Raw genomic sequence first — 21,726 nt, 5'->3', positions numbered from 1 at the left:
GTGGATCTCTTTGTCCCAGGCAAGGAGTCATATATTTATTCCACAATGACCTCTGGCCATGGGATAGGCCCTGTACTGGATGCCAGACAAGGTCCAGAGCCCCTTCAGGACCAAGTACATCCCCAAATTCCCTTGGCCCCAGTAACCTCAGTCCCTGTGTTCCAGCCCATTCCTCCAAATTCAAGATACCCCCCTGGCTTAATCTCCCCCTACTGCCCCACCTCTCACACATTAACCTTCTAGCCACAAACGGAGCATGCACGGTGCAGCTGCACACCTCCCTGCTCCTGCGAGAGCTGTTCCTTCTGTCCTACCGGCTGTCTGCACCCTGCTCTCTTCTCGGTGAACTACTAGTCACCCTACAAAACCCAACTCAGAATCACTTTCTTCTTGAAGCTTTCCCTGAACATGCCATTCCACGCCCAACAGAGTCCCCCGCTTCTGCACTGGTGCTGAACTGTGCCCACAGCCCCACGGCAGGCAACGCAGTCACTCCCCCTGCTTTGCTTGCTGTTCTAGACCATCAGCTCCTCCGGGAAAAGGTCCTGGCTTTCACTCTGTATCACCTGACGCTGGCACAAAGTAGGTTCTTGACAAATGTTCAATACACTGACTTGTCACCCTAAAGCCTACAGTCAGGAAACACACGAGCCCTGGGGTCCTATGTCAGAGACCTCACAGAATGTGAAAGTTGGTGATCTCTGGTGAGTCTGTCCCCACTCTGGGCCTTGGACTCGTCATCAGTCAAGGGTGCCCTCACTCTATCCCTCATGCTTTAGTGCTCTGAAATAGGGGGTGGGCAGAATCCAGGACACCACTCTCTCCCTCCACATGGTCTTATCCCAGGCCTTAGTTTTGCTTCGGGACAATGATGAGAAGCTAAGATGCTGCAGGCTGGAAGCATCAGCTCTCCACACAACCCCTCAAGTCTCGAGAGCTGGCACCCTCTGCCTAAGAACACCCAAAATCAGTGACCTGATGGCCCCAATGTACAGCTGAGCAAACGGAGACTAGAGAGTGAGGAGTTCACCTGAGGTCACAGCAGGGTAAAGGGCAAAGCCAAGCCTGGAACCCACTCTGGCTTTGTGGTAAACCCCACATTGCTTCATGACCAATCAGGTTGCGCAGAACCCCTCCACCACTGCCTGTTCCTCCCAAGACTACTGAAGTCACCTCTGCCACTCCTCTGTTCCAACTTCAAACAACCAGCCCTGGAAGAATGGGTGGGTCCCTTTGTGAAACACCTGGGAGGTTTTATGGAGGGAAGAAGGCTCTTTTTTTTTCCTTTGGTTGGTCAAAGCTAAGAAATGCAAGGCCGAGGCTTGACAGAAGTTCCAAATACTGCTGATTCGCCAGAGGTGAGTGCTTCTCCTCCTCCGCCAGTATCGCAAGAGGAGGCAAGAATCTGAGGCCATTTCTGAACTGGGAGCGGCAAGCCAGTCCTGGTCCAAGAGCTCAGTCAGTCCGGACACCTGTCCACCGCTCCTAGGCTGCAGCCTGACTTGGGAGACAGGTGGAGCCCGTGTGTGCCACACCCAAGGGCCAGCTCTGAACCCATGGGGGCTGGCCGAGGTTCACATCTGGTTATGTCGGGATACCAGATGCCCCAAACTCCAGATAAAATGTCCTTCTTGCCCTCCAAAACCAAACAAAACCTTCTTTTTAGCTAAAACCTTAGCCCCTTGCCCGCTCACTAGACATGCAGCGGCACTGGACCCATGGGCAATGAGCTCTGTCGAGTGTCAGGGTCAAACACTGCCATGGACAGCAATGTTGTCCAGGGGGTGGCCAGTGTGTGAAGCTTCACGGACCTGGACACTTACTTATGCACTCTGTGTCCTATAGTAAAAAGTTTTTAATAAGTATTACCAGGCCCTGGCCTCCCCCTGCCTTATCTCCCACCAAGACCTGGTGCTTTGCTTCCCAACCCCTCTGGCCTCCTTTGGCTTCTCAGCATCAGCTGTTTTCCCACCTCTGGGCCTTGCATTTTTTTGGACGTAGAATGTGTCTCTTTGGTAGACTCCTATTCATCCTGCAAAAATCCAATTTGGATATCACCTCTTCCAGGGAGTCTTCCTAGAACATCTCCCCCCCAAGCTGAAAGTTGATCACTAATTCCTTCTTCTTCTGGACTACCTCTTACACTACTTCACATTACTATTGTTTGCATCTTTATCTGTCTGTGAACACCCTGAGGGCAGAAATGATATCATTTTTATCTAAGTCTCCAGACCCATAACTAGGAAATGGCACAGCTGGGACTCGAACCCAAGGCCCACTAGTACAGAGTCCATGCTCTTCAGCCCACATTGCTAGATGTGCGCATCTGAGGAGGGCATGTTTGGGCATTATAGAATCAGGGAGCAGCAGGAGACAATACTGCCTCAACGTGCTTTTCTCCCAGCTGCTGTAGGCACCGAAGATGAACATCACACAGCACCGATCCTCAAAGGTGCCTGGTTCAGGGACCACTGCAAAGTGGTAGGTAAGTGGGCAACATGAAGTCACCTAGGTCATGAACTGGCTCTACTTGCTTATGCTTGCTGTGTGGCCCTTGGCCAGTCTTCTAACCTCTCTGAGCCTCTGTTCCCAAACCAGTCAATCTACAAAATGCAAGAATCCTAGAGAAGGGTCCGTGCCCTCAAGGAACTTAGTCTGATTAGTGGAGGAAATCCAGCCAAGACCCCAACTCTCCACATAATCCTGTGTAGCTCCCTTCTTTCCTCTTTAAAATGAGGGGCTCGCCCTCACTGACACAGCTCTCAGGAAACCAGCATGTTTCAAGGACTAAGAAACTGGTACACACACCCAAGGTCAGCAAAGATGACAGCCCAGTCCCCATGACAGGCAGCTTGCAACATGGCTTGCATACAGTGGGTGCTTAATAAAGCACTTGGGCCCTGGCTAGGTAGCTCAGTTGGTTATGGCATCATCCCAGTGCACCAAGGTTGTGGGTTCAATCTCTGGTCAGGGCACATACAAGCAACAAGCAATGAATGCATAAATAAGTGGAACAACAAAATTGATGCGTCTTTCTGTCTCCCTTCCTCTCTCTCTAAATTCAATAAATAAAAATTAAAAAAAAAAAAACAATAAAGCACATGAACTGTTGTCCAATAGGCACTGGAATAGGAAACCGAGAGAAGTCACGGGTTCCTGAAGAAGCCTGCTCAGTGCTGCACCCCACCCCCCAGCGCAGAGCCCAGCAGGCCTGGCTTCGAAAGTAGCTCCACCCCTTCAAGTTCTCATTGAAAGACCCAGAACTCACTCAGCACCCAGCACCAAGCCTGGCCTGGCTGCTCCTTGTCTCATAGAGCCCAAAGCTCCTCATGTCCTGCTCATTCTGTTCTTCTAGCCTAGAGTATCAGAGAGGTGCGAGAACCCTGCCTTCCTCCCTCAGCCCTCCCCAGGATGGACATTCCCATGTAGCCCTTCACCCTGTAATTCTTTGAATTATGGCATATTCTGCCTTTAAATAACAAGAAGGGGTTGTTTACCGACCACTTACACGTTAGTGCGAATTTAACTAGCTAATCTTCCTTTCCTCAGGAACTCAGTTGAGATAAAGGCAATAGGAAAGGGGTGGAGATGTTGCAGAGAGGAAGAGGATGGCCGCAGGGGGCTTTAGACAGTGAGGGGGAGGGGATGTACCCCAGGCTCTGAGTGAGGCAAGGGACCCAGATGTTCAAGGCTCTAGGATCTAGGTCTGGTGGTGATATAGAGGCCAGATGAAAGAGCTGTCAAGCACTCAGAGGAAAGCTGAAGCAAGACAGTCCCATTTGCCCGCCCTGTGCCGTGCCCTGCCCTGCCCACCCTCAGCTGATGCATTCTTGACCGCTGGGCTGTGACTAAGCTTCAAAATTCCCACCATCCCTTCTAAAGTGGACAGCAACGTGAAACGGAGACCTTGGACTGGATAAAAATAGTCCCAGACCGGGTGCTGGGATTGCCATTGTGCAAGTCGAACAAGGGCGGTCTCCGTCCTGGGACTGCACAAGACAGTGGGAAGGCGCAGGCTCTCGGGACAGAGGGAGGCAAGGGGGCTGGGGCAGTACCGACAGCTGGCTGGAATGGTTTCTGGGTGGTCTGCAGGATTTGCTGGGTGGTGACAGGGATGAGCAGAGAGCCCGGGGCCACCAGCCAACCCCTCACCCCTATCCTTGGTACTTAAATTGGGACTGGCTGACTCCAGGCTCCTTTTTCATTTTTCAATCCTAATCCAAGGACATTTTTTTTTCAATGCTTTTAGAGAGAGAAAAGGAAAGAGAGAGAGAAACATCGATTGGTTGCCTTCTCGTCTGCACCCTAACTGGAGATCAAACCTGCAACCTGGGTATGTGTCCTGACCAGGAATTGAACCCTCAACCTTTTTGGTCTACTAAATAACCTATTCACCAACCAACTGAGCCACACCAGCCAGGGCCCAAGACTCCTTTTGATCACTGTACACTGCTCCCCTGGATGTGCCCCGCAGGAGAGGGTGGGAGCCCTTGCTGTGGAATGCCAGGCAGGGCCCTCAGGTTGGAGAGCTGGGCAGTCACACTGCTCAGGCTCCCATCGCCTGCCTGCCACTTGCAATTTGTGACTTTGGGCAGCTGGCACAGCAATGAGCCTCAGTTTCCTCACCTATAAAATAGGGAGAATCACATCTGTGTCCCTGGGTGTGACAGAGTCAACGAGATGGAGAATGACCAGCGCTTAGCAAAGTGCCATGTAGTGAGTGTCAATAACTGCCAACTGTTGTCATCCCCAGCATCATTATTATCTGTCCTTGAACATAAGATGCCCTGCCCTGGCTCCACACGTTCTGCCCCTCACCTTCCTGACCTCGCCTCCCACCCTGCCCTTGGGCAGCACCCTGCATTCCGCCTTTGCAGGATGACTCCTGCCTGCATCATCCACAGAGATAGTCACCCCTCTGGGCCTTTCCCCCACCCTACAGGGCCTGCCTCCCTGAGCCTATTCTCCAGGATAATGGCCACCGCAGCTGCAAGTCTGTGAGCTCCTGGGATCAGGGATAGTGTCGGCCTGTCCATCCACAGACTCTCACAAGACAAGTACACTAGAAGAGCCTGGAGCAGGAGGAGACATGTACTGTCCCTAGAAAGCAACTGAACAACCACAGTGGGGAATGCCACTGGCCTACTGGGACCACTAGAACTCAGACACAAGCCCACCACACCCCATTCAATCTCCCCTCCACAGGAAATCCCAAACTTCCTCCCCAGTTTCTTTAGCCTCTTAGAATTCCAAAGCCACTGGATGCCAAATTTTCTCATGAGAACCACACAGTATTGGTCAGTCCACAGTAGAGAGCAGCAGGGGCCTTCTCAGTGGCCAGGACCAAAGACTGCTCTGGGATAACAGTAGGAATCCCAAACAGTGGGCAACCCAAAGGCAGCCAAACTCAATGGCCCCAAGGTCTCCAGAGACCTTCCAGCTTCTAGTGGGGGCTCTCTCTTGGGAACCAGATAAGGGAGGGGTCTCCAGCAGATGGTCTGGAGTCTGCTCCTTCCAGCCTGAGCCACACACCTGGCCCATTCTGGGATGACGGAGATCAAAAGACTGCTTGTAAACACAATGTGAAACTGTAAGGCACCTCCGCACACTGGAGTTTCCATTATTAACAATGGGGAAAAGGGGATGTCAAAAAATCACCCATCTATCCAAACACTGCCAATGTGAGCCATCTAAACTGAACACACTCTGAGGGTTGGCAGGGACATAGAATCATGCATTCAGACATACTTTTAATCCTCTTCAAAATCATATGTGGCTTCCATCCCTACAGTCACGGAGGAAAAAGAAAGGATTAAAATGTTAACTCCTTGTGTTTGTTTAGTTAAGTCTTTCAGGGGGAAGGCACTATAACCAGGTAGGGCCAATAGGCAAAGAAAACAAAGTGGCTCAATGAGAGGGGCCACCAGAAACCAAAAGGCAAGTAGGATCCAGAAGACCGAGGTCCCAGGACCAGCTGTGCTGTAAGCCCCACTAACGTGGCCCTGACAAGTCACTTCCTGCTCCAGCTTCTAGTCTCTCTATCTTTCAAATTTCTCTTTCCTTTAGAGCATTTTCCTGCTCTTTTTTAAAGATATTATTTATTTACTTTTAGAGGTGAAGAGAGGGAGAAAGAAGGGGAGAGAAACAGTGACTGGGATGCCCTGACCAGGAATCGAATCAGCAACCTTTCGCTTTGCAGGATGATGTTCAACCAACTGAGCCACACCAGTCAGGGCTAGTTTCTCTAGCTTTGAAACAGATGTACCATCTTTTGCCATGTATAATGCATTCCCATGTATAATGCGCACCCATATTTTTTGGCCCAAACTTTCAGAAAAAAGATCTTTTGTTTTAATTTTTTAATTCAATTTTTGTTTATTTATATTTAGAAACAAAACCAATGATCATATTCCAAGGTATTATTTTGCATACAGATATCATTATTGCTTTCTAGAATTATACTTTTAATGCATATGCATAAATAAAAGAATTAAAAACATTAAAAATGTATAAGCATAAATAAAAGAATCCGAAACATACATAGATACGTAATTAGTACTGCCCATGTATAATGTATATCCTTATTTTTTCCCTCAAAAATTTGGGCAAGAAAGTGCATATTATCCATGGCAAAATACAGTGGTCGTGTGACCTCCCATGGCTGTGATGGACCAGAGAGTGGAGGGAAGGGCTCTGCAGAGGGGGAATGAATGACCAGGCAGCCCTGAGAAGCCAGCTTTGTGTAGTCATGGTGAGAACATGGCAGGAATGACAGCCAGGACTTTGTGCAGGACAAGTTTATCAGAGGTACACTCAGCCCTTGCAGACAAATGGGAAGCAGAACAGTGGAATACATTGACAGATAGCTCTGCTACTATGTGCTGCCAGCCAAGTTCCTTTACTGCCATACTGAAGTAAAGAGACCCAAGCACAGGCCATGGCCCAACGTAAACACTAGATAGCTCTGGTCAAGGTTGATGCTATCCTGGCGTGGGCGCAGGACACAGGAAAGACAGCTCACATGCAGACAGGGGTCTTTAGGCCGAGACCCAGCCATGCCCACTTGGGAAGCAGCTCCAGCCCACAGGGCTGCCTGTCACACCATGCAGCACAGGGCCAGGCCACGAGGCCCAGCTACCCTCACAGGGTACCACCTCCACGTTCCCAAAGGGCCCCACAGATCTTGGCATCCAAGTCCCTCCTGGCCCTCTATGCCCCCCGGGTCACCACCAACTTCTTATTTCTTAAGGAAAGCTTGATTTAGGTATTTCTGGAATGTCCCCGCGGCCAACTCCATTGCAATGGGTGGGAGCTCCAAACCAGCATTCTCTCTGCATGCTAGCCCAGCGTCTACTGCTCAAGGGAAGTCAGGGAAACCAATGGCCTCTAGCAAACTCCCTGCTTACCAGACCCTCTTGAAAACTTGTTGCACCCGCTCCACTTCCCCCTCTTTTGACCTTCCACATAGGTCTTTCCTCAGAGCAGGGACAGGAGAAACCCATGAAGAGAAACGTATATTAACACATCCATTTGCTGCCTCTCAGCAGCTGGGGGAAGAAGATCCCTTGCTAAAATGAGAGATGAAGAGTTGTGCTGGGCTTCCTCATTTCCATGCGACAAGGTAGAGACAACTCGCTAAAACATGGATTGGCAGGCACTTTAAGTTGTTATCTTCAGGTCCCATTCATACCCACTGTTCTGTGCTTAAACCCCAGAACACCAGAGATGAAGACATGAGCAGTCTTCACATCCCAAATGTGGGAGGAAAGGGGGAAGAAAAGTGGGAACATCAAAAAGACCTCAATCGAGCACCACTCCCACCTCTCCCCGTCTGTAACGTTCAACACAACAGCAACATGTAAAGAAAAAAAATGCCAACCTGAGAATTCACCCGGAGCAGTGATGAGGGAGTTGGTGGCCTCCGTTTCAGTGTAAGACAATGTGGAATCAGACAGATCTGTGGGAGGAAAGAGAGAGAACTTAGCTGGCTGTGGGGCACGCCTCCCTCTTCTGCTTTCTCATGCATCTGCGTGCACATGTGTGCATGCAACAGCTTGCAAAGGGCAGCGAGCGGGTCCCTCCCAACTTTCTGATGCCACTCTGTAACCCTGTCCCATGATTGTACGAGACCAGGCCAGCCACCCTGGAACTCTTCTGGAAAATGCTGACTGCTGCAGCCCTGGCACCTGAAAAAGTTTCAATCGCTTTGACCACAGAAATAACCCAAGTTCAGGGGACTGAGCAAGTAGCAACTTGGAGCCTCCTTGGTTAAGGTTAAATTAAGCCCCTAAACAATTCATAGCTGGCTGCTGTACTTAATTACAACCATTAAAATTCTTGAAGTTGTTCCTTCTTGCTTCCTTCCTTCCTTCCTTCCTTCCTCTCACTGGAGCTGAGGAAACTCTGTTTTAACAAGTTACCAGCCATCCTCACTCTGTCCCGCTACACCCCTCTAATTAAGGGCTCAAGCATTTGCTCAAAGATTAACTTTTTTTTCTTTCTCTCTCCCCTCCTCCACTCCTTAACATCCAAACCTGCTCACAGAGCAATTTTCAATGCCTGGACTGTTTTTTTTAAGGCAGTCTTTTTAAGTAGTTTTAAGTACTTCATATGGCGTGCATTATTTGTTTTGCCCTGTCTGCAGTGCAGTTAGATGGGGAAAGGAAAATCTTTTGCACGTTTTTTCTTGGACACTGAGTTGCTAGCTTGACAAGCCGATGCCTTCTGGGGCAGGCAGACTTGGAAAATTTTTCCTGGGCCTGTGCCTCCTGCTACCAGCCATGGGGTGTTGTCCCTGCTGAGGGACAGGCCTGTCCAGGAGTCGGGAGACATGTTCCGTGAGGCCTGCCGCACCTTCATCATCATCTCGCCCAGCACAGCCCAGGTCTGGCTCAGCTGGTCCCACCTGGCTCAGGAGAGGCACCCCAAGCTGGGGATTCCTAGGGCAAAAACCGTTAGCCGTTAGCCTAGGCCCTCACTGGCCAGGATTCCACTCGATCCTGCAGGATTATTTTTTTCCTTTTACCACATGGCTTGGAGAGTGGGAAGATGAGACCATTAACCAGTTTGGCCTCTTTTTTCTTTTCGTTTCCCACTTGCCAGATGCTGACTGGGTGTTCTGGGTTTTATTTTGTTTTTTGGTCTCATGTGATCACAGAGGCTTAGAAGTGAGCTGACTTTTTGTTTATGAAAAAGCAACAATGCAAGGAAAAGAAAATAATACAAAAAAAAGTAACTCAGACTATCAGGGCATGAAAAAGTTATCTGCTGGTAAAATGTGTTGGGAGGAAAATAAGGACAGATGGAAAATCTCTTTTAAAAAAATCTCAATGCCTCAGGGGAACCTTCTTAAGATCATTGCTTTTTTAATACCGAATGTTCCCAAAGTGTTCAGTACCCCAAGTTTTGCTGCCACTTCTTGTTTGAAGAAGCACTGTCATAGGCTGAACCTACTTCTTGGTGAACCACTGTGGAGCCAACACAGATAGATAGCTTTGTGAGGCTCCCAGGAGTGGGAACAGCAGGCAGCTTCCACTTTTCGCAGCTGTTGCAGTAAGTCCCTGCAGCGCACTCTCCAAACCCTCATGTCTGGTGCTTCTAGGGAGGCCCTCGAAGTCTGAAGCATCTTCTGGACGTTGAAGAAAAAGAACACTCCCCACTTTCATCATGCTGCTCAAACCCCAAGGAGGGACCCCAGCTAGAAGTTGGAGCCCCAGATTCAAGTCCCTAGCCAGCGAAACCAGGGGTCATCACTTTTTTTTCTGCAAAGGGCCCAATATTAAGCATTTTCAGCCTTGCAGGCCATACAGTCTCTGCTGCAACTATTCAGCTTTGCCGCTGTAGTGTGGAAGTGGCCACAGACAATACAGAAACAGGTGAGTGTGGCTATGTTCCAGCAGAACTTTATTACCAACACTGAAATTTGAATTTCATGTAATTTTCACATGTCATGAAATAGTATTCTTCTTTCAATGTTTTAAAAAACCATCTAAGCAAGTAAAAACCATTCCTAGCTCCCAGATGATACAAAAACAGATGGTAGGCTGTTGTTTGCAGACCCCTGAGCTATGTGACCACCAGCAAGTGTCACTTCCTCCCTCTAGGCCTCACTTGTCCCATTTGTAAAACAACCAGGACACCTGTTGACTTTCAAATGGTCACTCTACAGGGCTAAGTGGTGTCGGATTTTTGCTGCTTTATCACAGGCTGACCCACAATTCCTTAGGGCAATGATCCTTGACTTTCAAACTGAGGTATTACTTTGCTAAGAACATTTGAGGGTTATTTTTCCCCCTCTAATGGAACTAGGGACTGTCTAAATGACCAGTGCAATTATGTTGTCTGAGGAAATGCTGAGACAAGCCTGTGAGGGGAGGATGGGGAACCAGCAGGCTGAATGGGGGGCTGCTCTGGATTTCCACCTCAGCCCTGCTATGCATTAGCTGGGCAGCCCACCCTATGTCTGACTCCCTCTCTATGAAGTGACAGAGTCCAACCAGATGACCTCTCCAGTTCTCCAGGGAACTAAATAAAGACCCTCCATCGATGAGATGACCATATGTCCGGGAAAATAATGAAGAAGTTGCTATCATTAAGCCATTGACTCACACACCATCCTGGGGCAGGCCCTGTCCTCCTAAGCTGAGGAGGTCAAACTCCTGGAGGGGCCTGGTGGGCACTTCTGACTCCACAGGAGGGCCTGGAAGGGAAGCTGGACTGGATGCCTGAGAGTTGACAACACTTAGGAGGGACCTCCCAGATGATGCTGACACACAGTACTGGGAAGAGAACTTTACCAAAACAAAACAAAACCCACTTTTTGTGGTCACTTGATGGAATGTGTTAGCATCACTGCCACGCCATCTGACTTTTAAAGCTTAAGTCCCACGGGAACTGCATGGGTCACAAAGCCACTCTCTCTCCTGGTACTCAAAGCCAAACTACCTCACCCCACCGCCAGGATTCTCCGTCGGACAAAGCAAGATGGCCAGGAAACCAAGCCTTCTCTGCGTCTCACACCACACACACTGACTGCAGAATGCAAGCTGCTCGCCTAGCCCCAAGGTTTACAGAAAACACGCCCCAACTCTGAATGGAACCTGTCTGAAATGACATAACCACCTTGCCTAAGCACCATGCCAGGGGCTTTATGTAGCAATACGCATGCTTTCTAAATGTTCCAATTACTGCTGGTCCTGCCCAGGTAAATTTCTTGGTTTAACAAGGGAAAAAACCTACAGCTCCTCTCAATAGTGACTTCTTGCTCAGCGTATCTGTCATAATAACAATTAGTACACATGAAAGAAGAACAATCTAAGACCGGGGGAGGGAGAGAAAGGAGAAGAAGCAAATACCAACCCACCTCCAACGAGATGCTTAAGTTGAAACCCATTCATCTCCCACAGGCCCATGTTTAAAGGTCACAGAGAGGTTAATGATGAGCTGAGGAATTCCAAGATGTAAATAGCCCTCTGGAGAGGCTGAGTCTGCTTTGGCCCAACTGAGGGTGTGTTTGTAAAACTTCACCCCATTTCAAAGGCAACCAGACCAGCTTTCTCTCTCCCCTCCAGCCCTTCAGCAGTGAGGCGGAGAGGGAGCCAGGATGGACACACCTCCCCAGGGGTCGGAAGGAGGGCACACTTACCCAGTGGCTTGTACTCTTCACGAGGAGACAGCCGAGAGTAGGGGGGTGGCGGTGATTCTGGAAGACAGGAGACAGTACGTCACTGCCAGGGCGGGAGCGTTCCCACCTGGGGGTTCTTCTACATGCTTTTGATTACCGATTTCCTCCAATAATAAACCCAGCTCACAGGAAACCCTCCTGCTCTCCCATCACCTCTGCTGCCCAAATCCACTGGAATGTCACTGCCCAACAGTAAGGCCACAGGTGGGGGGTCCAGACCTTGGGTCAGTCCCTGCTCCACCACCTTCGGCTGTGTGACCTCAGGCAAGTTACTTCAATTCTCAGAGGTGTTTCCTCAGTTCTAAAATGGTGACAATAATCATATAGACCCCTCAGGTTTTTGAGGAGAGTGAAAGATAAATGTATACAAAATGCCTAGAGTTCTTAGTACTGTGGAAAAATACCTCCACAAACAGTAACTATTATTATTGTAACAAGAGAAACTGCAGGCAAAGTCAGAGTCAGGGTTGCTTGATGGAATAACACACTCAGGCCTTGGCTGGTGTGGCTCAGTGGATTGAGCACCTGCCCATAGACCCGAGGGTTGCGGATTTGATTCCCAGTCAGGGCACGTGCGTGGGTTGCAGGGTCCCTCCTATGGGTGTGAAAGAGGCAATCGATGATGTATCTCCCTCACATAGATGTTTCTTTCCCTCTCTTACTCCTTCCTGTCCCCTCTCTCTAAAAATAGTAAATAATATCTTACATACAAACAAACAAAAAGAATAATAGATGCTCAGGTAAATCTGATTTTTGGAAATACTCGAGTATAACATAAGCTTTTGGTATAAGTATGTCCCTTGCAATAGTTGGAACATAATTATACTAGAAAGGTATGTGTTGTTTACCTGCAATTCCAACTTCCTGGGCATTCTGTATTTTTATTTGCTAAAGCTGGCCACTCTCATCAGGACTAAGTGTGAGTGCAGAGGCTCAGCCATAGAAGCTCGCTTCCAAACAAGCTACATTAGAACTAGCATTCTTCGGGAGAGCAGGCGTGCAAGACTGGTTAGGACCAGAGGAGCCAAACCCAGCTCCCTAGCCGGGAGACCTCACACCAGCCACGGTGAGCCCTCGGCCTCGGCGCCTGGCTCTGCAAAGAGAAAGGGTGGGACACAAGCTCCCTATGGCCTTCCAGCTCAGACCCTCTGTGACTCCTTATTGTCTACGGTATTTTTCTTTTGGTTTCCTTTCATTTGCTTAAAATACTCCTCCTTAAAAACATATACTTTGTCTTCAGAAGAATTCCTTAGCCTCTTGCTTTAGGGGAAGTAACAATTTGCTAAACTAAGTAACAATTTGCATGAATGAAATGACCCTTCATTTTCTCTAAATGAAACTAAACACCATCAAATCGCAAAATAAAACAAACCCTCAGTGGTAGTAAAGTGGTAATAACTATTATTAGGCAGGTATCAGTAATGACACAAGGGGTAATAAGTGTTTTTCGCAATTATAAGGCGCAATTAGCTGCAGGAGCATTTGTTTTGCTCCGCACACCCTATGCAGCTTCAGCTCTTCCAGCCAGAAATTATTCCGACAAAGTGAAGGCGCTGTGGTCTAGAAACAGGGAATCTTTTGTGGACAGAATTTAGGGAGAAGGAAAAGTTAATAATGGAGTAGCTACTGGGAGAGAAGCACACATTTGCAGAAAGCCTGCGCTGTGTCTCTCTCCATGCCAGGCATTTTCAATTTTATTTGTTGTATTTTACCCTATTGAATCTTAGGTACAGAGTGGTTAATTATGCTCATTGGGCACTTGTTCTTATTTCATCCTTTCTCAAAGACAAAATGGTCAACAGAGTTCCAATTTTGCAGATGAGAAAACTGACTTGCCCAGCTGACTCACCCTGCCAATCATGAGAGAACTAGGATGTGAGCCCAGGCCTGACTCTCCTCTACCCCGCAATGAGACAGGTAATCAAAGGCACCCCATTTCCACCCCTTCGTCCTAGCTGAGTCACCTTATCTGCACAGAAAGTGCTCAGTAAGCATGTGTGGACAAAGATGAGGACAGTGGTCAAGTTGGGGGCAGCAGTGGGCAAAGGGGTGGATTAAGACGACCCAAGGGGCCAAAGGGGTGATCCATGGGAGACCTAAAACAGGACTCAAGGAGGGGAGCTACTTGCCTTCAGTAAGAGTCACCTTATCCACAGGTCCTCAGTACTTACTTGGAGAGGCTAGAGACCAGACTTGAGTGAGGACTAGTTCCTCAGGACAAGAATCAAAACACAGGTAGGGCTCAAGTTCCACAGGGAAGGAGAATTGAGGCCGGTGCTCCCACTGTACAAAGGCTGAGGTGTGGGCAATGAGAGGGACTCCTACAGGGCCACACAAGGAGCTGGTTGCAGAGCCAGAACCAGAAGCCAGGACTACTGACCCCCAGCTTCATGCCCTTCCACTACCCCACTAACTTATCAGAAGGACTGCAATGACTGTGTTAGGGTTCCTCTGGCAAAAATCCGACTGGCTGAGGCCCAGGCCACCCAAGGAGGGAGGCTCCGAAAATCTGCCCCTCCCCCGCCCAGATCTGTCCCCCAAAGTGAAACTTAACAGCAATGGGCAGCGGTTGGAGTCAAGCCACTGTCATCAACACCAGCATCTCTTCCAGGGACCACCTGGGCCTTGAATTGTGACACCTACCACCCATGGCCACCCCTGAGCTAGCAGGGTTCTAATGACATGAACAAGACAGAAAGCAAATGTACGAACTTGAAATGTCAGGCACACCAGCAAGCAGGGGACTGCAAAGCTCTCTGGAGAGACCCCCATTTGCTCCAGCAAAACAGTGTGCACAGAGCAGTTTAACAACTGTGGGCACTGGAAGCTAATCACTAACTTCCATATGAGGCAAGTGAAACAGTAAAAAGGCCTCTAGACTTCATCCCCAATGGGGGGATTTAGAATGTCAGAGGTTTGTGTAACTCAGCTTCTTGGAGTTCACCCAACCCAATTTCTTCTTTTAATTGATCAGGCAACTGAGACCCAGCGAGGTATAGGACCATCTCAAGGCCACACAGAAAGGTAGGAAGGAGAAGTTACTGTATTTCAACTAAACAAAGGAGGAGGTCAGTTGGGGACCAATAGCAAGTTACTGTACCTTTTCTTGAAAAATTGAGTTATCATTCACATACCCTTTAAGATTTACTCTTCTGAGGTATACAAGTTAGTGGTTTTCAGTATATCCAGAGTTGTGAGACCAACACCTAATTATAGAACACTTTCATCACCTCAAAATAAACCCTGTCCCCATTAGTAGTCAGCCCTTATTCCCCCAAACCCCAAACCCTAGGCAATCACAAATCTACTTTCTCTCTGTGGATCTGCCTACTCCAGATCCGTAGAGATCCATTTGACGCCTCACACAAATGGATCTATACACTGTATGGCCTTCTGGCTTATACATTGTGTCTGGCTTCTTTCACTTAGCGTAATGTTTTCAAGGTTCATCTATGTGGTAACATGAATTAGAATGGTACTCTTTTTATGGCTGAATGATATTCCATTGTATGGATCTATCACATTCTGTTTATCCACTCATCAGCTAATGGACATTTGGGTCGTGTCCACTTTTGGGCTAGTAGGAATAATGCTGCTCTAAACAATACTGGGTGACCTTAAACTGGCACCTCCACTCCACTCCCACACGTCCAGGGAGTGGATCCAAGAGGATGGAGCTCCAGGACATTAAATCAGGTGAGCAAGGTGGACACTCAGGTGAGACACATGGTGTGACAAACAAAAGGTCAGATAAGAAGGTGTGAGCTGCTTCCAGGTCCTCTGTTCACTCCCTTCTTAGAAGTTCTCAGTGCTTACAAAAGTTGTGTTGATTTAACAGTAATAACTTTTAGAGTCCTGCAGGCCCCTATGAAAGAAATTTGCATGGGGGAGGGAAATAGAGAATAGGAAAGAGGGAAAAGAAGAGAGGAAGAGAGGGAGAGGGATCAGAAGAAATTCCAGTCCTTTCAGACATCCAGCCTCAGGCATCAACTTTTGCAATCTCCTCCAACTTCCTCCAGCAGTGAGAGAGAAGTCAGCCAGGGGCCCCGTGTACCAGAAGGCTAATGCTCAGCTCAGCTGAGCCCAGAATGCCTCTGGTTAGCCCCCAGAGGGTACCTGGCCTTTTGGTATCTATCTAATTCTAAAACCAGAAGAGTTCACAGCTTGTCTCAATAGCTGGTAAAGTATCAGTTTGGGACACTACCTTCCACCCCATCCTTGCAGCCCAGCATCTTGCTTAGGAAAGGCTCCACTGGCTTCCCCCAGGGCCAACCAGTTTCCACCCTACCAAGGAGTGGCTGTGGGTGGGGAGGTGGCCTCCCAGTGCCTGTCCCCTCCAACCCCAGAAACTTTAGGCTGAACCCCAACCCCCAGGGTGGGAAACACAAAAAAGGAGCTCCTGGCACTTTAAGGCCGGCTGAGCCTAATTGCCCAGATTCCCCAGGCAGCCAGATAAACAGCGCGGCCGGCTGGCGCCAGCAAGAGGCAAACTGCACATTATCACCCCTTCCTCACCTCCAAGGAGGAGCTCAGAGGAGCTTGGAGGAGCAGAGCAAGGCAGGCCAGAGGGGCGGGGCGGGGGCTTGGAAGCCCAACTTGAAATTGATCTGATTTCAAAGGGATAATGCCAGTCCAAATAAAAGGAAAACTTTCTAGCCCATTCTAATTCCTATAGTCCTGGCCTGGGAACCCTGTGTTTTCCTAGGCGGCCTCCTACAGTCGTTTAGAAGTTCTCTCTCTCACTGTCTCTCTTTCCCTGGCGCAATTTGGATAATAGTAATTTACTGAATATAATTACAGAAAAAAAAAAGCGGTGAAGCAAAGAGCAGATTTATTCCAAAGTTAATGGATACTTTCAGGAGAAAGGAGCTCTGTAAACACAGGTTAGAACTGTGATTAAAGTATTTCTCCACATTTCCGTCCACATAGGCACCAAGCTCAGTGAACTGGCTTTTCCCGGGACTGAGAGAGACACACAAAAGGGAGGGAACGCTAGGGGCCTGACTCCCACGGGGTGGGGGGTGGGGGGGGGGTGTGGAGGTGGAGACAGATTGGGCAGAGGGAGAAACCCATTTTCTGAGGTAAGAGTGGGGGAGAGGGGAAGGCTAGGGAGGTAGGCCTGTGTCACCTGAAATCTACCCATTAGACCTCAAGGACTGTCTGCCCTGACCACTTTACAGATGGGAAAAGAGCCTCAAAGAGGGAGCTGGCCTCACTGTCCTGAAGCATGGTATGGATAGAGGAGGGTTTGCTCTGAGCAGCAAGGATCTGCAATGCCCAGAAAGGGGCCTCCTGTCACTGGGGGTCCCTGTGGGGCTCAGGGGCACTGAGGTGACTGGTGCCAGGTGGCTGTCCCTCAGTCAGCCTGCTGGGTGTTCCAGTCTACTCTTGAGCTGTCTGCCTGCCTGCCTGCCGGTCTGCCCCAGCCCTCTCCCCTAGAGCCCTGGAAGGAGCAGTCTCCTTATCAGGACGCGCACGACTGAGCTCCAGCTATGCACCCGCCCAGCTCTGGGAGCCAGACTGGCGGCCAGCCGGTGGGGGTGGGGTGAGCAGAAAAGGGCTCCCCGTTCTCAGTCACAGTCTCCTCAGCCCATGCCATCAGGCAGCGGAATGAAGCAAGAGGGTCTACCTGACTCATATTGGAAACTCTTCCCAGGCCATCAGTCCTCCCCAGAGCCCCCAGGATGGCTAGAAAGAGGGGACCCTTGGGCTGAAGAGGAAGGAGAGTAGATACAGCCCCTGCAACAGTGCCTCCTTCTGGAAGCACGAAGGGAGTCAAGTGCTAATGCTTAGTCTAGAATCAGATGTGGAGAATGTTCCTAGAGCCACCCCCACTGACCAGCAGAGAGACTAAGAGGGCAGGTTACTCATCCAAGGTCAAGTTGTATTACTGGCCAAACAGAGCCTAGGACCAAGTCTGTGGTTAAGCACCATCCCACTGCAGTCTGTCCTCAACTTGTACCTACCCAGGCCCACCAAACTCAAACCAACATCCAAGATGACTTCTGATCCAAGGAAGAGGGACAACCCATCCATGCTTGGCAAGGGTGTATCCTGTCTGTTGTCTCCAACGTTTTCACTCCCCCACTTCCCACCCACATACCTGGGCTTGCCTGGCTCTTTGACTTTCAGCTGGGTCTTTCTTCCTCCTCGACACCCACCACCCCTTACCCACCCTCCAAGGCACTCCAGGTTAGAGCTATGGAGCTACCGGAGGTGACCCTGTTACACACCTAACCCCACAGCACTCTGATAGTTCATAGCCCCTGACCTGGCCCTTCTTCCCCCAACTCTACCCCATCTCCCCTGGAAGATTGTATTTCTTGAGGACAGGGATCCTACTCATATTTCCACTCTCTCTGTTACTGCGTCCAGCATGGTGCCTGGCACAGAGTAAGTGCTCAACAAATATATGCTGGCAGGCAGACATGATGACAGAAAAAGTACCTGCCAGGGCTTTCTAAAATAGCAGAGTGGGCCACACCAATGATCTCTCACTAAACAATAATGACCAGTGATAGGGCAACCACAGAGAGGTCCTGTGCCCCAAAGACAGAGAGGAGACCAGGTAGCAGAAGGGAGGAAGCCATTTCCAGGGGATGCTGTCAGGCACAGAAAACTGCAGGCCGCAGATCAGAGACTGCCAAAAGCTCCTGAATCAGGCTTGGAGTGACCAACCATGAGGGCAGCCAGATGAGTGCCACCTTTCCCCACCAATCCCCATCAGTGAACCACAACAGAGGCACCTACTTTTTCCTTCCCCCTCCAGCCACTACCCCCACGTACATTCATAGGCCCACTTCCCCCTCACCTCCTTCACATTGGGAGTTAGGAGACCTGTGATCTGACCCTCTATGGACCCTTAGGATGAGCGCTGACTACTGTCTCCAGAGGGACCAGAAAGGAGAAACTCAGAGTCCTCCAACACCCAACAGTCTATAGCTCTCTGACATGTACACCCCGACAGAACCCCCAATGACACCTAAGGCGTATACATCCCAAAGACACTACAGGTTAAAATGTGTGTTCCTGCAAGTTCCTGGCCCCAACTGTCCTCACCTCTGCTCCAGCACCCAGGGCATCCTCAGGTAAACTGGGCTGGGGGTGGGATGTGTGCATGAAGTCCCAGGTAGAAAACAAAGACAGGGAGTAGTTCTCAGATATAATAAAAATACCTGGCTTCCTCACCTACTCATAGATGCTCCCAGGACCCTCAACTGGACACAAAAGCTGGACACAGAATTGAAAATTACAGTGGAAAACCCTGGCATTTGACACCCAAGGGTTGCTGGGACCAATCAGGTCAAAAGGGGGGTACCCACTTTGAGAGGAGTTGCCCTGCAAAATTTTTGCTCCAAAGTATACAAAAGAGCAAGTGAGGAAATTTACAAACACTTCGACTCTAACCATGAATCGTCTACACCCTGTTTCACAACGTATATCTACACTTGGATATAGAAAACTACAGCATAAGTATAGGCACATGCTGGCAAATACTACAGGCCTGAGCACAGATTGGGGGGAAATTAGGGGGTAGGGGGTCTCAGTGTTTGGCTTCTCCTAGTCCTACCCGCCCCCTATGAAGTTGGAGCCTACATTCCACCCCTGAAGATGTACAGAGAAAACTTCACGATGTACCCTTTAAAGTTTGCTGGTGCCTTGATGAAGTTACCATTTGATGTGTGCACCCAGATCCCCACTCCCCAGCAAGGCCAGGGTGAGGCACCTTCACTGGAGCTCCCACGCTTCAGGGGTACCCGCGGGAGCACCACAGCTCTGCCCGCCCGAGGTGTCCGGGATAAAAAGGCCACACAAGGAAACGGGAAGGGGGCCCAGAGCCCGCCCCCACAAGCCCGGCGCGGCGCGCTCACCTGGCCCGCAGAGCCGGCTGAAGTGGTAGGGGTTACAACACACAGTGGGGCCGTCGGCGGCGGCGGCGAAGCTATGGCAGCCGCACAGGGGTTTCAGCTCCACGGCGTGCTGCAGGTCAGGCCAGCGGAAGAGGCGGCCGAGCAGCAGCTGCGGCGGCGCGGGCTGGCCGCCCAGGCGGAGGTCGGCGCGCGGCACCAACACGCACCCTCCCGGCACGCCGCCGCGGGACTCCACCGCTTCCAGCAGAGTGTCCAGCGAGCGCTCCTTGAGCCGCTTCAGGAGCGAGTACGTGACCGTCTTGAGTTCCTGCTCCAGCAGCAGCAGCCGCGAACGGGCTTCGCGACTCCGCCCTCCATCCACCGGCTCCAGGGCCGCTCCGGCCAGGGGGTCGCCGGCGTCCCGGGGCGCGCCCGCAACGTCCCGCTCCGAGAACAGACAGCAAGTCACCGTCTCGCAGTCGCTTTCGGGCAGCCAGCCCGGGCCTCCCGGCTCCGCCGCGTCCAGCGGGGAACCTCTAGCGCCGGCCCCCGACTCCGACATGGGCCTCGGGGGGCCCCCTGCGCGTCGGCGCCTCGCTGCGCCCTGGGCGCCTCGCTGTCCCGCCGTGTCCCGGGGCCGCCGCGGGGCTACCGGGCAGACTTCCGAGCGGCCGCAGCCTCCGCCTTCTCGTGCCCGCGGGGCTGGCTCAGCTGGGTTGCCCAAGCTCCCATCCTCGTCGCCGCCACCGCTGCCGCCGCCTTCCTCCCGGTCGGGGACCACACGACTTCGCCAAAGTCGCCGCACCAGACCCGAGCGTTTGGACCTGAACATACGATATCCTTTGGCACCGGGGGTGGGGGGGGAGGCGGTCTCCGGTTACCGGGGGTCCGTTCCCTCAGCGAGGCGCCGGCTGCGCGGGCCGCAGCCCCACATGAAGCTCCGCCGCCGGGCGCCGTGCAGACCGCGCACAGCCTGTCGTCGAAGGGGCGCCGCAGGGCTGCAACATGAGGGAGCTCGCGGAGATGGGCCAGCGGGGAACACGCGCACGCCGAGCCGCAGTCTGAGCCCGGCCAGCGGCTACATGGACCCGGCGGCCGGGCTGCTCAGCAACTCCAGCCCCGGCGCTTGAGGAGAACCGCGGGCAGCGCGCCACCAGAAAGTCCCCGCATGGGCTAGCGAGCCTTCAAAAGTTGCGCGGCTGGTCCATGAGCACAAAGCGCTCGCGTCGAACCCCCCCCCCCCCCCCACCAAATGTGTCTGGAAAGCCCTGCCTGTAAAACCCAAGCTCTTAACTACATGGGCTTTTCCTGCAGGATCCAAATGGCAGGCTTGTTGATACCCTCAGCTTCCTTCTTATTCCCTGCAAAAAGAGAAAAGAAAAAAAAAGGAAGAAAAAGAAACCCCAAACAAAACCAAAATCCCTGTAATTGCATGCACGAAACGCCAACTCCGTCTCAGGTCCTAGGCGCTAGATGCACTTGGAGCGAGTTTCTCCTGAACGCGGGTGTCAACACAGAGTGGAAACTGTAAAAATCCCAAAGAGCTGCTTGGGAATCCTTAATTAAAAATGCAATCCACCGAGGCAGAGGTCGCAGCCCTCCCCACAGTGCGCTCGGACGCCCGGGGCGCCGCGCTGCAGAGGTCGCCCCCCCTCCCCCCTCCACAGAAAGTGCCTCCCGGTGGCCCCGCGATCCCGGCGAAGTCTGGCCAGGCAGCGCCGGGCAGCTCTTTCTCTCGACTCGGCTCCCTCGCTCGCTCCCCTGCTCGGCGCTCTCTCTCTTTTTTGTTCTCTCAAACGCACACTGAGGGCCCCCGGAGGAGCGCCGCGGAGTCATTGGCTGCCTCCCATCATATGCCAGTCTAGACACTTTGGCGGCTCCGCGGCGCTGATTGTTGCGCAAACAAGGTTTCAAGTTTCTTAACTCTTAAAGGAGAACACGTCCCATTGCAGGGCCCGCGGCTACGAGGGGCCGGCTCCTGGGGCGGGCCGAGCCGTGGCCCCCGCCCCACGCTCGCCCAGGCACCCCCGCCCCAAGCCTGACTGCGCCCACACCCCGCTCTCGGGCTCGCGATGCGCGGCGAGCACGGATGGGAGAGAGCACACCCGCGCGCACACACACTACACACGGTTACAAAAACCACGGGTGGGTGGCGCGAGGGCTCCACGAACCTACTGAGACTAGGACGCAAAC

General features: G+C 51.3%; 1 protein-coding gene across 1 annotated transcript in view; it reads right to left on the bottom strand.

The window, feature by feature from the left end:
* The window catches only part of SMAD6 (SMAD family member 6), a 76,591-nt gene extending 55,141 nt beyond the window's left edge, over positions 1 to 21,450 (bottom strand). The window contains exons 1-3 of the mRNA XM_045823776.1: positions 19,555 to 21,450; positions 11,645 to 11,701; positions 7,880 to 7,957 (exon numbers count right to left, since the gene is read on the bottom strand). Coding sequence (XP_045679732.1) covers positions 7,880 to 7,957; positions 11,645 to 11,701; positions 19,555 to 20,365 — 946 coding nt within the window. The 5' untranslated portion in view covers positions 20,366 to 21,450. The remainder of the gene's footprint in view (positions 1 to 7,879; positions 7,958 to 11,644; positions 11,702 to 19,554) is intronic.
* Between the last annotated feature and the right edge of the window lie 276 nt (positions 21,451 to 21,726).

Source organism: Phyllostomus hastatus, unplaced genomic scaffold (assembly GCF_019186645.2).
Source record: "Phyllostomus hastatus isolate PE091 unplaced genomic scaffold, TTU_PhHast_1.1 phas_scaffold_501, whole genome shotgun sequence".
NCBI lineage: Eukaryota > Metazoa > Chordata > Mammalia > Chiroptera > Phyllostomidae > Phyllostomus > Phyllostomus hastatus.
Note: the sequence above shows the minus strand (reverse complement) of the source record. Positions and strands in the feature narration are given on the sequence as shown.